General features: G+C 37.4%; 1 protein-coding gene across 4 annotated transcripts in view; it reads right to left on the reverse strand.

Moving 5' to 3' along the window:
• The window catches only part of DCAKD (dephospho-CoA kinase domain containing), a 41712-nt gene that overhangs the window by 14903 nt on the left and 9788 nt on the right, over window positions 1-17021 (reverse strand). Inside the window, exons 1-2 of one of the 4 annotated variants that reach the window (XM_051994871.1) lie at window positions 10883-10934; window positions 9913-9951 (exon numbers count right to left, since the gene is read on the reverse strand). The exons of 1 other annotated variant lie outside the window; for it this stretch is intronic. Coding sequence is in view for 1 of the 3 variants with exons in the window: in XM_051994873.1 (XP_051850833.1) it covers window positions 10883-11243 (361 nt within the window). In the remaining 2 variants the exon portion in view is untranslated. Of the gene's footprint in view, window positions 1-9912; window positions 9952-10882; window positions 11546-17021 lie in introns of those variants that run through there. 2 more of the 4 variants (XM_051994872.1, XM_051994873.1) reach the window with 2 other exon arrangements.

Consider the following 17021-nt stretch of genomic DNA (forward strand, 5'->3'; position numbering starts at 1 on the left):
CCAGGTCACAGGAAAATGGGAAACCACAACAGAGACTGCCTCTTCCAGCTTCCCCGAGCCTGACGGGGCTTCGGACGTCTCCGGCCTTCCTCGTGGAGACGGGAGGAGGGAATCACCAGACAGAGAGCCGAGGTTGATAGAACAGTGATGTTTATTGATGCTACAAGTCAGCCGTGTCTCCCCGAACCACCCCGTGCAGCTCTTTTTTATAGCCCTTATCCTTCCTCATTACTGTACACCAATCGGGACAGAGAGTCCTCCCCAATCCCTCCCCGAAAGGAGGAGCCTAACCTTACTGTGCCTCCCCTGTCCCCCAACCTGTCCAGACTCCACCACACCATCAGCACCACCTTGGTAGTCCAGGGATACAGGTTAGGGTGGGCCTGACACAAAGGCGTCTCAACTCATCCCAGGAGGGTCAGGTCCAGAGCCTCTTACAGTGAATAATCTAGCAATAAACATTATAATCTAAGCACTCCATGCTTATCCTCTCCTGAAATAAAATAAAGTAGTATGACTTTTTCTTTTTCAGTGGTGACATTAACTTGGGGAGTTTGGCTAGAGTCCTGGTACTCACATGGCACCATATTTTTTTATCATCAACCCCAGGGATACAGAATCAGCTTGAAGAGGCCTTAGAGACAGTTAATTCCAAACCTTTAATTTGACAAGTAAAATAGAAGCATAGAACAATTAGGGAATGTAACCCAAATCATCGAGTTTAACAGTCTCTTAATTCCTGTTCTACCTAATGTGACAAGCCTGGGCTATGTCTATTCTATGCTCTTCTCAGGACATCCAGAGACCACAAATTCATTTTAACTTTAAGTGAAACCATAGTTAGGAAGATAAATCTGCTCAAGAGGGAAATAATAATACACTACAAAGGCAAAAAGATTACTGCTCTTTTAAATATCATACCAGTACCACTACTCCCTTCTTTATGGAGAGGAAGGAGAGAGTTAACTTTGTACAGAATATCAAAGAGCAATGCAGCCAGGATACAGTATCAGGAAACCCAAGTTCTAGCCTCAAGTTTATCCCTAGCAAATCATTTCATCTGTCTGTGTCTGTGAAAACAAAGTACAGCTGTTCCCTCTCGAGAAGGCCAGGAGCATTAAAATACAAACATGGGATGGCTTTGGACTTCTTGAGTTAAAAGTCAAGGAGTGCAATGTCACTGTACAAAGAACATAAAACCTTTTTGTGTATGAAGACATAAGAAAACCTGGTTTCCTGAAAAGTAAGTAGAAGTCCATCAGGAGGGGGATAGCTGAATAAATTATGGTATGTACATGTAATGAAATAGTATTGTTCTATAAGAAATGATCAGCAGGAGAATTTCAGAAAGGCCTGGAGAGACTTATATGAACTGATGCTAAGTGAAGTGAGTAGAACCAAGAGAACATTGTACACAGCAAGAACAAGATTATGTGATGATCAACTCTAAAGGACCTGGCTCTTTTCAACAATAAGGTGATTTAGGCCAATTCCAATAGATTTGTGACAGAGAGAGCATCTGCATCCAGAAAGAGAATTATGAGAAGTGAATGTGGATCACAACATAGGATTTTCACCTTTTTTGTTGTTTTTTTTGCTTACTTTTTCTTATATTTCTCATTTTTTTCTTTTTTATTCTGTTTTTTCTTCTGCAGCACGATAAATGTTGAAATATGTTTAGAAGAATTGCAGATATTTAACCTAAATTGTGTTATTTGCTGTGTAGGGGAGGGGGGTTGAGGGAGGGGAAAAATTTTGAAACACAAGGTTTTACACGGGTGAATGTTAAAAACTATTTTACATGTATTTTGAAAATAAAAAGCTATTATTTAAAAATAAAGAAAGAAGGAAAACTTGGTTCCCTCAAGAAACTTGTAGTCTAATTAGAGAGACAGGATAGAAAATGAAAGTTGAAAAATTAATGGACAACTTATAGATGGATGGATGAAAAGTATAAATTTCACAACTAGGCACTGAGTCGTCTCTTCCTTCTAAAATACAGGTTCTAATAAAATGGACTAGTAGAGAAGTGTTTACAATCCTTTCATTGTTAGAATTTAAGGCATAACCTCTAAGTCACCTGTCTTCTAGGTCTTTTACTTATTGCTATGAAGTATTATGTGTAGGGCATTTTGGAAGACTATAAATACTCCTTATGGACAAGAATTAAGTCTATATTTCTTTTCTTCTATCCCCACAAAGTAGGTACTCAAAAAATGCTTACTGAATGAATGGTGAATTTTTAGAAGTTTCTTTTCCCGGGACAAATAACTGCATCCAGTTAGCCAAACTCCATGGGCAGTAATCACAGAAGCAAAGAATTTAAGCTTAAAGTTCATTTGTCCAGTTCTTCCATTTAATGGAAGAAGCACAAAGACTAGAACTCCTTGCCCAAAGTCACATTCAAGGATATGCAGGAGTTAGCTTGAATTGACTCGGGAGAGTAAGTTGTTAAACATCAACATCTGTGAAATCTGCAAAAGCTACAAAATCAGGACTTGTTTTGTTGATGGTCTGGACTTGAGAAAACTATGAAGAAAATATTAATGATGCACATTAAACTTTAAAAGAGCATTATGATGATATTACACACACACACGAAAGCTGATTGTTAAAATATTTACCGGTACACCCCTGAATGTTATAGGGTAGAGAAACCAGGATTACAATGCAGATGCTAATCTCAGTACAGGGTTCTTTCTACTATATAAAATTACTTAGAACCTATTAGATAGGCAAATTGAAAAATGAATTGGCAATTAGTCCCAGATGATTAAAATCACTAGCCGAGATAGAAAAGGCACTGGGAAATCAGTTTACAATCCTAATTACATCTAATTCTTTATTTTTTGGAATTCTCAGTCGAAGCTCATTCAAAATAAGTTTCTTTCAAACCACAGTTCTAGGGTCATCCTACAAATAAAACAGCCTCTTTTTAGAGTTACTTCCCACACCTCCTTCTTTCCTGGAGTAATTTTCTTTTCAGCTTTTAGATTACAAATTTAGGAGAAAAGACACTTCTATATGAAGCCTTTCTTAATTCCTTCTATCTATTAATGCCTTCCTCTCCCAAAAAAATCATCTTGGATTTTTTTTTTTTTTGGTATATACCTATATAAGTGTGAGTTGTCACCTTCAACAGAAGACCCTGAGTACAAGGTGTTTTTATCTTTTTTTATTTTTGTAACCCCAGCACCGCATACACAAAGTAGGTGCTTAACAAATACTTGATGAATGATAGGTTAGACTATTTGCACAGAAGACAAGCAAATTCTCTTCATGATAAAGAAAACCACAAATTTCCAGTAGAGGAATCCAAATTGGAACTCAGGACAAACATCAAGCATGGGGGGAGGGGAGAAAGGATTATAAACTTTCTCTAGTAGCTGAAGAAAAAAAAAGATCACCAGTAGCCTCAAAGAGGTAACATGTCACAGTGGATAGAGTGCTAGAGTTAGAGATGGTTATCCCACCTCTGTCACTTTCTAGATATATGCCAATCAAGTCAGTCAGTCATCAAACATTTATTAAGCCCTTAATATATGCCAGGCATTCTCAAAGGTCTAAGAAAGCAAAAACTGTCCTTGTCCTCAAGGAGATACATTCTTCTCCCTCCCCCCCCCATAAAATAAAGGACATTTCCTGAGGTTATGGCAGTGGGGAAGGTCTAATAATGAAGTTTTAGAGTACTTAACATATTGAGTGGACCAGGAAACTTGGAAAATATCATTTACTTTATCATGAAGCATTTCACTTGTGTTTTAGTGTGTAAAATGGTAGAAAGCTTGTCCCAGAGTGACCCTTGAGTGCCAATTGGATGCTTCCTATGGCTGTGGGCAATTGAGGCCAGCTCACAGGACCCAGCACTCTAGACTTCACTAGGAGACCTCTTTAAAGCAGGTAGAGGAGAAGACGCGCAATTTACATAGGATCCTATCTATGGCTCTGATTAAAGACACAGTATTCATGGTGGGGTTCTTTCAGGTTGGCAGCTGGAGATATTTCAAGGAGCACATATTCTAATAGCATAACATGCTACAACCTATGTATGTACAAAATATACAAGGTAGATAGTAAGCAATTTCAGAGGCAAGGTCTTAGCAGTGGAATATAACACACTCCACATCTGAAGCACAACCAACGAAAAGACATTTTTCTGGACACAGAACAACAAGTAGCCCAGTATAGCAGAATAATTAAAAGTGGATGACCAGGGGAATCAAGTATAGGCCTTGAAAGGTAGGAAAGAACTAGCTGTGAAGACCATTGCATTTTGTATTTGCTTTGGAAGTAACAGAGAGTCACTGGAGTTTACTGAGGATAGAAGTGGCATGGTGAGATCTTTATTTCAGGAAAATCACTTTGGTAGCTGAAGTATTAGTTATGCTAAGAATTGAAAGACTTGAGGCAAGGAGCCAATCAAAATGCAACTATGATAATCCAAGCATCAGAGGGACTATTCTGTGAACAGAGGGAAAAGGGACTTATCTGAGAAATGTAGTGAAAATAGAAATGAGAAGACATGACAATAATTGAATATGTGGGGTAAATGCAGGTGAGGAATTGAATGCTGAAGTGGGTTGCCTTCCTGGGTCAATTTGAAGATAGGAGCGCCCTCAACAATAACAGTAAAGTTGTGAAGAGGTAATGATTTTGGGGAGAAAGAATCATCTTCCTCACCTTTGAAGTGAGGGGTTTGCACTAGATGGTCTTTGAAGGTCCTTTCCAATTTTATGATCCCATGAAAGTCTCTAAATGTACAATTATATTATCTATATTTCATTAGATCAGGGGCTCTCAACTTGGTGTATGTGTAGGACAAACTTGTCAAAGAGATAGACTACCTTTGGTGAGTTTCTTTATTCAGTTGGTGAAATATATTGTATTGTACTGCTGCAATAATATTGTTAGCAAAAAAAATTGTGGATTAGCACATCTGAAAGAGCTGAAAATCTGAAGACTGAAAATATAATTTCTGCTGATCAAAATCAAATAAATAGCATTTGGATATGAAATATTTTTGCATGGAAATATGAAAAAAATTAGCAACGGTCCAGTGAAAGGTGAATGAATTGATAATTATGATAATATAATCAGAATCTCAAAATTTATTTCTAATCAATTCAGTGCTAAAATTTTTTTAGTGTATTCTTAGAGAAGCACATATTCCAATGGTGCTCACAAAAGGTTTTTACTTAAACAACTGATCTCTTTGAATCATAATGCTCAATCCCCAATCAAATCCAAAGAAAGAAATTAGAACATTAATATATTTGGAAACTTTTTTGCAAAAATCACACCGAAATTAAAATTGCCAGTTGACAGGAAACAGAACCAATTCATTTGAATATTCTGAAGAACTCTTAACAACTTACAATAGTAAATAAATAGTAAAAAAAAAAAAAAAAGTTTATGTACTAAATAAACTTTTCTTCTCTGTTTCTCATATGAATTGGCTACTGGGAAGATTTATAGAATATTAAATGTTGATCTTACAATATTTGCAAAAAATAAAAAGTAGATATTTAGGATATTTATGTTTTTTTGGACATTTTTCTATTCTTTTGGAAGAAAAATATATTTAAACTCCTAGAAGACAAGGACAGCTTTATTTATGTCTTTTCATATAGACTTTAAGATTTGCCAAAAACCGTACAAATGACATTTCATTTGATCCTTTCAACAATCCTACGAAGTTAGTGCTATTATTATATTTTACAGATGAGGAAATTGAGGCAGACAGAGATTAAGTGACTAGCCCAGAATCACACAGGTAAAGCCAAGTGATAAAGGAACCAAAAAATATGAGAACCACTGTCCAAGATAAGTGTGTGCCTTTTGTGATGGTAGAGGGAGGAGGGATGAAGGTGAAAATAGCACCTGGAGTTATCATTTCTTTGCAAACTGTGAGCTACTCACAGGTCAAAGTGTTTTAACTATACAGAGAATTAATCCAATGGTTCTAACTCCTTCTAAGTAGGCATAGTTTTCTGATTGGGGATGGGGGGGGGGGGGGGAGACAAAGATTAAAAAGCAAAATCACATAGCAAATTGGAGCAAACCTCGGGTTAGAACCAAGAACATCTATGTACCTCCCAGCCTGGTTCTCCAGCCTGCCACAGCCTGGCAAGTCTCTCACAATGAAATAAGATGAATCTGTTGAGATTATGGAACTGAGATGTTGAAAGAAGAAACCCTGTTCCATCCCTCATTCCCTCCATAAAAGCTCAGAACTCATGGAAGAAATAAGCTTCTGGTTTCTCATTTTACCCTGTCTAAAACCTAAAGACTCTTCCCATACTGCCAGGGGCACTCTTCTTCATTAACCTGCATCTCTAATGAATGTAGCCCATTCTCCCTTCTTTCAGCTGGCTCTCTGGATTTCATATGGTGCACACACACCAGACAGAAGCTTTCCCCTCCCACTGCTTACCAAAGGGAATGTATATATTTTGCTCCAGTGATCAATATAATCATTCAGGAAAACGAGTCATTCCCTGCCTTGGGACCTAATTATTTTCTCATGGAACCAACAGTTGCAAAAATATATTGTTTTCTAGTTAACTGTTAAGTACTATTTTTATATACAGCTTTCTCATTCCTAATCTTTCATTATGGGGGAGATGCAACTATTTAAACCAGTGAGTGCTCTCAATCCTCCCTCAGCCTATTAAGCAGCCTGCACCATTCATTCCTCTCCAATCTGCCAATTACTGGCCTCCAGAGTGAAGAGATGTTGATGAGTCAGTGGGTGCTGCCACTCCCTTCTAAGTAGCACATAATGTTGCCATATCTTAGTTTCATCTGAAGGCTAGCAGTGCTATTGGGAGTAAAGAAATAGGCATAAAACTGAGTCTTTTCATTCAAGGTGGCTGGACATTGCCACCTTCTCTCCTGGGAAATAAGAGGACTGGGGAAACTAATCCTAGTCCATGGACAGGAAGTTGAAAACCAAAGTTAATTTTAAGAAAGATACATTTTCATTCAGTGAGCAATAGAGAAAAAGAACCCAGAAGTTCTAACACCAAGTCCCATATTCTCAAGAGACCACCCCAAATGCCACTGGGTACCTACTTATGAACCAATAAACAAGAAGCCTCCTGAAGTATGCTGGGTTCTGTCCAAACTCACATTCATGTTTTCTTTTATCTCTGCTTACCCTACTCAGGAATTTTCAAGAGAGGATAAGAAAGGTAATTGAATTAAACCCTATACTGAGACACACAGCTGGATCACAGTAACTGGGATAAGTGATAGTCTAGAAAGCTGAATTATGTTTCTAGCTCAGTCGCAGCTCTTAGGTAAATCCCTTGCTCTTAGCTGAGGAACTCTTTTCTATCTCCATCTGATTTAGGGTCAGTGAAAAAGGCCAACTGGTATCCAAGAGATGTCTGTCTTGTCAGAATCCTGTAGCTCTAAGAACTGTCTTTAGGAATTTAAAATCCTTTCCTATCTGGCTGCATTTTTCCACATTGTGCATTATATAAAAACCTATTTTCCACATTATGCAACACCCCCCACACACCATTTAGTACAACAAAAATAAGCTTTTTGTTGTTCTTCATTCACATAAGACATTGTCTCATAATTCCTTTTCTTTGCATCACGAAATAAACTACTTCCTCATCTCTGCCAGTTTCTTTCAGAGTTCAGCTTATACTTCCTACATGAACTATTTTAAAAAATATTTTGTTTTCTATTGCAATCTTACAGAGCAATAGCCATCTGAAAATAACAGAAAAGAATTATATATGAAACTGCAAACTAGTTACATAGTTCTAAAAGCACATACTCAATACAAAATAATAACAAAATCACCTTGATCTTTTGTATAAGATATCTTTTGGAACTTCATTCTGTTCTCTGTGTATTTTTTCTTCTTTGACCCCATGAGATCTTTTCCTGATTCCACTAGGGGGTATTGCCTCTCAACTTCAAAATGACTTTGCATTTTGTATATATTTATATACATAAGATTTTGTGCGTTATCTTCCTCAATAAGATGTATATTCCTTGAGAGAGGCTTTCATTTTTGTTTTAGTTTCTCATGCTTAGCACAGTACCCTGCGTCATAGTTGGCACCTAAATCAATACTTATTCAAAATGTAAGTATATGACTTGACTAGCTGATAGTTTTAAATTTATATTATACAACAAGGAAGACACCATTCTTTTGCCATATATGGCTGGCTATACATTTTTACTACTAAACCTCCAAAAACTGTACCTTGGATGGAAATCATCCCCTAGTCAGATTGAGCTGTCTTAATGAGTTAATGAGCACAAACTCATCAGTACCTCTCTTTTGCCAGCCAACAACCATCAGATGTTTCCTTCCAACTATCCATCCAGTGCCCTGCAGTAAAGAACCTACTACTGGCTCTGGCAATTGTAATCAAAACAATACTGCCAATGCAGTCATATTGATCAACTTCTCTTTTGTTCCATTTATGATTACTGTGATTTTCCAAGCCAAAACGCCACTCCTATAGATGTGTTATTTTCCCAATGAAATGTATTATCTTTGAAGGTAAAGATTCTTTCCACTTTGTATTAATATTTCAATTGCTTTAAATATAATAATTACTTAATATAAGCTCTTCATTTAATAAATCTTCATATGCCACATTCTATTGTCCTCTACAATTCCTATTCTTAGCTTCCTCTTTATATTAGCTTGATTATGTGTTTTTTATAACATGGCACCCAGAACTAAACTCAAAGGTGATCTGATCAGATCAGGGTATATTACCTATATTACCTTTCTTTTGGTGGCACTATGCCTTTCTTTAAAAAAAAAAAAAAGTAACTTAGCATTACATTGTTTGACTTCTGTGTCAACCTGACTCCTGAAAAGTTTGCCATCCAATTAACTCTCCAGAAGTTTTCCCATGGGAATTGTTGTCTAGACATGTCTTTCCCAATCTGTACTTATGAAGTTAACCTGCTGAAACCCTGTTGAAATCTCATTTAGTGCCACAAATCATTCTAGCCTGATGAACTCTTTTTGGTTCCAGACTGTTATACAAGTAACTATCTCCAAGTGTCATATTATTTTGTAAATTTGACAAATATGTCTTCTCTGCCTTTCTCCTAGTCAAATAAAAATGATGAATAAACAGCAAAGGGCCAAGGACAGATCATTGGAGCAACTCCCTCTTAAGTCAGGGTTTCTGAAACTTTTCTGTATCACTGTAGAGCCTATGTACTCTTCCCAGAATGTTTTTTTTTTTTTTTTTTTTTTTTTTTTTTTTTTTTTTTTGCTTTTTTTTTGAGAGGCAAATGTGGTTGTGACTATCCTTGGATCCCAGAGCTAAGAGGTGTTAAAGTGTTTGCGGCAGCATTTGAACTCAAATCCTTCTGGTTCCAGGATCAGTGCTTTACTTACTGCATCATCTAGCTGCCCTCAGAATGTTTTTAAATGAATAAAATAAAATAAAAATGCATTGGACCACAAACTATAATAAGACTCAATTATTGTTTTTGGTTTTTTGCGGAGGCAATTGGGGTTACATGACTTGTCCAGGGTCATACAGCTCATGAAAAAGTGTCATTCATCATAGTCTACTTTGCATTCTGAGAATCAGGGTGGTACTTTGGATAGAGAGTTGAAGTTAACCTGCTTGGAACTAAAAAGAAAAGGGACCAAATTTTATTTTTGACACATTGTTATATGGCCATTGCATAGATTTTGTACTGTTCTCAAAGTTCCTTGAGAGCAGGACCTGTATTTTAGTAACCTTGATAGTCCACTCAGGGAGTAGCATAGGATCTTGAATAGATTTTCAAATGAATTGTCTGCCAAGTAGAGAAAGGGGGAGGGAGATCCTTTGGAGTAGAGTTACTACAGTCAGTTGAAATCTTGAAAACTAAATAGTTAGGGACACTATATGAGCAGGAGTTAATAATTACCTTTTACTTCCAATCAGTTCAAGATGGAATTCTTCCCAGCTAAAAAAGAAAATGGTCTACAGCAGTAAAAGTATCCAAAGGCAATTTATGTTTTAAGTAATTTTACTAGTGGCATTGGGGAAAATCAGAAGAGAGTTAATGAAGTTGGTTGGCACTTTCTCTAAGAGGAGTTATCAGGAAGAATAATTTAAAGTTGGTTTTTTAAAAAGTGTAAGACCAGTTTAAAAGAAAAAGACATCTATTTGCAGATCGACTACCCGGTATAGCTAAAAATCTTCTGCATCATTCTTTTACTTTGCTGCATGTCTCCAAGATGGCATCATCCCAAGTTCACAGTTGAGTCAACTACGGCACCAACTTTTTATATCACACCTAATCCCTTGAGGACTGGAGTATTTTTACCCTCTTTCCCACAATGGGGGAAAAGGGGGGAGAAGGCAGATGGACAGACTCCACTCAAATATTAACCAATCACTCGACAAAAGTCTAGTTAGCTGCCAATTACTGGGGACATTAATAGAAATAAAAGTTCCTGCCCTCAAGGAACTTACAATCTATGAGGGAGTAGTACTTCAATGTACTCAACCACCTTATTAGGGGGTTTTTCTGAAAATATGTTTCCAAACTCATCTATTCTCTATGTTCTTTGCTGGGGAAGGGTGACTTGTTTTGTGGTGTAATTTAACCTAATTCCCGTCCCCTCCACCACTTGGGACAACTCCCAAAGGGCCGGAGCCCTTCGCCATAAACGAGCTACAAAAGAGCCACTCATTGCCCAGAAAATCATTTTCTTTTCCGGTAAAATTACAGAGCCACGCTCGAAAGGGGCCAGCGAAGAACCAGCTCTCAGAGGCGCCCCTCCTTGGTCCTCCAGCCGCAAAAACTGGGAGCGGGGCTGAGGCCTCCGCTTTGGGGCTCCGTCCCTTCCTAAAACCCAGGGACCGGGACGGCTGGCCACATGCCCGCCTACCTGTCCTAGGGGGCCCACGGAGAAAGAACGAAGTGCAGCCACTCGGGTCTAACTGGGCAGGAGGGAGGATCCGGCTCTGGACCGCGAGGTCACGCGTCACGTCACCGTCACCCGCCACCCGCCACACACGCGACCTCTCGAGATCACCGAGTACGGTCAAGGGTGGCCGCGCGGTCGCCGCCTGCTCTACTGCAGAAGCCTGAACAGGGACAAAGGAAGCGGGAGGGGACCGCCGCCCGGAGGAACTAATAAAGCTCACTTCCATTTGCGGGCCCCAGCCCCACTTTTTTCTGATCTCTCTTTTCCCTTCAAATAACTGCCTCGGCGGCTTCACCCACCCAGCAACAGACAGCAGTGCCATTGGCCCGCCTGGGACGAGCCCCGCCGTTGGTCCAATCAGGACCTTGCTTGCTTAGCTCTCTTTCTCTCTCCTCTTGCAATGTGAGCTGGGGTTAAAGTAGAGGATAGAGAGAAGGTTGAAAAAAGTGGGTGCGAGAATACGTCTACCAGTTTTCCTTGAATGCTCTCCTTGAGGCCAATATAGGCCCGAGTCTCAACCTCTCCAGTAGTTTACCTTCTAGATAAAGGTAAAATAAAGAATGATGCATGCCCATTTACCGGTCGGTGCAGGGCTACTTATGAAATAACCGTAAACTAGAATGTAGGGCAAATTTCTAATTTAGAAGGGAAGGGCCTCCACCTTCTCCTTGGGAATAATTTTAGCAACTCTGTAGCTTGGAAAAAGTTCGTCTAGAACCAGAGAGTTGGGATTCAGGAGCTGCAACTCAGTATCTATGTTTTGTTGGGCAAGCTACACCTCATCCGTCAAAATGTAGATACATTTTGGTCTCTTAAGGTCCCTTCCAGTTCTAAATACTCCCTCACCTTTGCCAGGATTGCTATTCCTCTTTCTCAGTCTCTTAAATGTTATCAAATAAAATGTGTACCTTGCTGTGCAAATCTTGAGGAACTATATAAACGCTATTATCCCACTATATATCCCCATTATTTTTGGAGACAAGATGAAATCCAATCTCCTCTATAAAACCCTAAAAGACCCCTCTCTTCGTTGGACTCCCTAGTCCCATCTGTACTATTCATTTGACACATCCACTCTATTGGATTGCTATTTAATTTTTCACACGTGTTTCTACAAGATGGATTAAATTTTAATACTTCTTTGTAGGCTCCACAAAGTCTAATAATGCTGTGCCTTGTACATAGTTCACAATATTTATTGAATATAAATTGAATTCATTTTAATGGGGATTGGAACAGTTATTTGAGAGCAACGAATTGCTGAAATTAAAAATAAAAACAAAAACCGACACCTGAAAGGAGTTAGGAGCCTGGCAAGAAGTACACTGAAATAAAAATTTCTCTATTTCACAATTTCAATCACTACTAGCCAATCATTTTAAAGAACAACCAAGTATATAAGACACTAAAAAAAGGCTGCTGCCAGAGACAGCCTTCAATTAACCTTCAACAGAATAAGGATAATATTGTTTGTATTTTCATGAATTTTAACATTTATGACATTTTGGGAACTTCTTTTTTATTATAAACTTCAGAGTCAGATTCTGAGCTCCATAAGAATATTTATCTGTTTTTCTTCATACGACATTTTGGAACCCAAAAATTATTAACTGTTTTTTTCTTACTTGCTTACAAGGACAGTAAGGGAAACAAAGATGAATAAGATAACATACTTCAAGGGCTTATAATCAAGGAAAATAATGTTGCTCACCCTTTCTTTTCAAAGATGACCAATGACATCATGGAGAGATATCCTGATAGGTTTGTGAATTGGATTTAAATGAGGCAGAGTTGTACAAAGTTGTACAAAGTACAAAGCTTCACACTCTCTTCCTAGTCAACAAGTACAGTGGCAGAACAAACATTAAGACAACTGGTGATGACTCACAATGTAGTAGATGACCTTGGTATCTTCAATATTTGAACAAGCTCTGAGCCTTAGACAGCACCTGCTTTAATCTCCTTTATGATCCTTGAAATGGCTGTTCTCTGCTTAAAGGGCAATAAAACTGTGCATACCCTTTGATACAGCAGTCTCACTATTAGGTCTATTTCTCAAAGACATCATAAAAGAGAGGAAAGGACCCATATGTACAAAACTGTTTGTAGCAGCCCTTTCTATAGTGACAAGGTGTACTGTCCAGGCTAGCTTTCTGGAGGTCCTCCAGACGAGGCTTGGTCTCAGCAGGATAGTCACCATGAGGATGGTCAGGAATAGAGTGTAAAGTCTTTATTCTTGAGTCTCAAGTCTGTTTCCTTCATAGTCTGTTCACTCTTGACTGACTGACCCTGTCCCCGGTTCTCTCAACCCTTAAATATCCTATTACATCACTACAGCAACTGGGCATATGCCAACTGTAGAACATTACATCACCATATCACACTAAGTATATGCCAACTAGAGTGATCACATCATTACAATACATTAAGTATATGTTTAACTAGACAACCATTATCAATCACACTGAGTAGGTGCTTAACTATATAAGCCCCCTGCTTTTTGATTCAAATATACCTTTCCAGAGTTCCAGCCCTCTACAGCAAAGAATTGAAAATTGAGTGGATGCCCATCAGTTGAGAAATGGCTGAACAAGTCATAGTATATGAATGTAATGGAATATTATTGTTCTATATATTCAATCTATATATATTGTCCTACAATGAGTAGGATGATTTCAGAAAAGTCTGGATTTATATGAACTGATAATGAGTGAATAGAACTAGAATGTCATCCATAGCAGCAACAAGATTATGTGATGATCAACTCTAATAAACTTGACTCTTCTCAATAATGTTATGATTCAAGGCAGTTCCAATAGACTTGGAATGGAAAATGCCAATTGCATCCAGAAAAATACGGAGATTGAATGCATAGTATTTTCCCTTTTGGTCTGATTTTTCTTGTATAACATGACAAATGTTTAAATATGTTTAAAAGGATTACGCATTTTTAACCTATATCAGAATGCTGGCTATCTTAAGGATGAGGCAGATAAGGGAGAAAAAAATTGAAACTCAAAATCTTACAAAATGTTAAAAACTATCTTTACATGTAATTGGAAAATCAAATACTAGTGAGAAAAACAATCAAACCATGAAAAAAAAATAGAAATAAACTGTTCTCTTCCACCCATTCCAACAAGGAAAGTCTTTATGCTTTGGGTAGAAAGCCATTTAACTCACTAAGGGGTTTGAGACCTATCAGTTATCCTCAATTTGCTTCAGACCCTCTGTTAAGATGATTTATCAAAATGTGGACACTGAGCATACTACAGTTTTCTAGTGCTACATCACAAAGTTGGGTTACAGGTAGATACTAAAAGTGGCTGACAGGGTCTTGGTAAACCCTCACATTAGAAGTGCTAGGTTACACTGAACACCCCATACACCCCAAGAGATCATGAAAAATAATGGGAAAAATAATGAAAAATAATATATTTGCTAAGATCCCTGCTATGTGATCTTCACTATTTTTTTCCCCCGATGGCAAACTATCCCCAAAGCTAAATTAGTTTAGGGGCCTAGGGCTCAGGAAGTTGACTCAGTTTTCCATTCATCTGTGACATTAACAAAACATCCCAGGAATAATACAGAGTCCCTCAGACTTAGCAGATGTGACACTGCCATAAATATAAAAATACAGTTTAACTTTTCCTATATCATTAAAAAGTAAAAGTTCAAGTCACCACCCCCAATTGACCAGACAGACATCAATTGACCAGATATCTTTCCATATGGAAACTAGGGGAAATTTATTTATGGAACTAGTGCTATAACAAAGTACTCTTGTTAATTTTTTTGTGAAAGTAGTCTATAACAATGAATTTAAACTCAAACAGAAACTTTTTTTGTGTGTACCACAAATTGACTTAGGAAAAACATAAATTAACATTGCCTATGTTGGATGCATTTTTATTTATTAAATATTTTCCAATTAAATTTTAATCTAGTTCAAGTCTCTACTACTTAGCCAAAATTCTACATCTCTGGTCTGTACGTATCTCATTTTATTTCAATGCTAAGCTGGACCACTGGCCTAACCTGAATCTTGCTTGGCATACCTATGGTGTTAATTAGTTGGATTAGATTAGAATGAGCGCATGGTTTTCATAATTGAAATGGAGGAAGGCATCTATGACTTCAATGATCCTTTCAAATTGCTTGTGTTTAACCTATATTGGATTGCTTGCTTGGATTAGAGAAGGGAAAAAGGGAGAAAAATATGGAGCATTAGGTTTTATAAAGATGAATTTGAAAACTATCTTTGTATATATCTGGAAACATAAAACACTATCAAAAAAAAAATTTTAAGGCCACAATAGTTACTGAGAGCATGGTCCCAGATAACTAATTCAGAGCCCCTACTTGCAGTATTCCATCAGTTTAGAAAGCTCAGAGACCATCTACTTTGGAAAAGTCAATAATATAAGTTAAAAAAATCTCAGAAGTCTCAGATACTGACCCTTTTAAAACATCTAAACCACTAGTGGTACCTGTCTAGCTCAATAAAGATGAGTTTTTGTTGCAATTGCATTCCAGATGGAGAAACTCGGGTGAGGAGTGGGTGAGATGATTCCTAAAAGATAGTATTCTGGACTAAGCCTAATTCAAACCATTCCAGAGTTCCCAGCTCAGTATTAGAATGCAGTGAGATACTTGTGGATCATATATGTCAATAAAAGCAACTTTAACAAAGTTGCTGAGAGATTATAAATTGGTTGTTGGCAACTTGTCCCTTGGCCTGAGATGATATGGAGAATTCTGTTTGTATTAATACCTACTAATTAAAAAAGAATGCACAGAAGAAAGCAGAAAATATAAATGGCTGTGCTTCAGAAAGTAATGTTTAGAGGCCAAAATTAGATCATATAAACACAATTGAGGGAGATCAACAAATGAAGATTGAAAATCACATAAATATATAAGAAAATGATAGGAGAAGACAGAAAATCTAAGAGAAAAGGCAGAAAATACAATTAATTTATTGTAATCTAACCATTCACATTGAAGCACAAGAGAAAAGTACAAAGCATATAAGACAAGAGGGAATCTGAAGATATATATATATATATATATATATATATATATATATATATATATTATATATATATATATATATATATATATATATATATATATTATGGGCCAGAATTCTGAACTTAAAACAAAGGAGTCTTACAAGGTACTAAGTCAGTGGAATTGAAAGAGACAATTATCTAATTTAGTATGGTTCAGTATGATTGATTTAATCCTACAAGGAAATGTTATGGGCCAGAACTTGAAACAAGGTACTAAGTGGAATTGAGAAGACAATGGTTAAATCTAGTTTAGCACTAATTTAATCCTACAACAAATAATGGTTTCCTAGTGATATAATGATTTTTTTGTACTCAGTGTGGAGCATATAAACTAGAAGCCAGGAGATTCAGAGACATTTGGAGAGAAGGCACAGGACTGGTGGCAGGAGCTTAAGCTCTCAGAACCAAGGGGAGAAATTCAATTCGATCTTCGATCTTCCTGATGGCTGGCTTGGACTCTTGCACTTCCCCCACTAAGACCAAGGTCAGACTGAAAGGCTCTCCAGAAAGCTGCCCAGCCCCAGGAAGGAGATAATAAAGGATCTGAACTATAAGAAAGCTAACTGGGCCCAGGAAAGGAGACAAGACTTGGAAAGAGACAATAAAGGATTTGGACTTTAATCCCTGGCTTCACTTATGGTAATTACTGAACTGAAAGGAAGGCTGCTCCCAGATACCCCAAGAAAACCTCAATAGAGAACATTACATTTTAGAGAGAATATTACATACACATACACACACACACACACACACATAGGTATACACACACATTTTAAGCATGAAGACACAAATACTCGATGAAAGGAAAGTGATACTAAACAAAATTAGTAACACTACTGAAAACATTAAATCTCAAGGTGACACTGAGTATAATTAAAACTGATCTGATAAATGTGAATACTGCCAAGATCAGGAATATAAGAAAATGAGAATGAAAGTGAAAATGATAACAAATAGTTAGAGAACCTCAATAGGAGCTATACCACTCTAAAGGGTGACTTCTGAAAGTAGGGAGATAAGTG

The sequence above is a fragment of the Antechinus flavipes genome, chromosome 4, assembly GCF_016432865.1.
Source record: "Antechinus flavipes isolate AdamAnt ecotype Samford, QLD, Australia chromosome 4, AdamAnt_v2, whole genome shotgun sequence".
Lineage (NCBI taxonomy): Eukaryota > Metazoa > Chordata > Mammalia > Dasyuromorphia > Dasyuridae > Antechinus > Antechinus flavipes.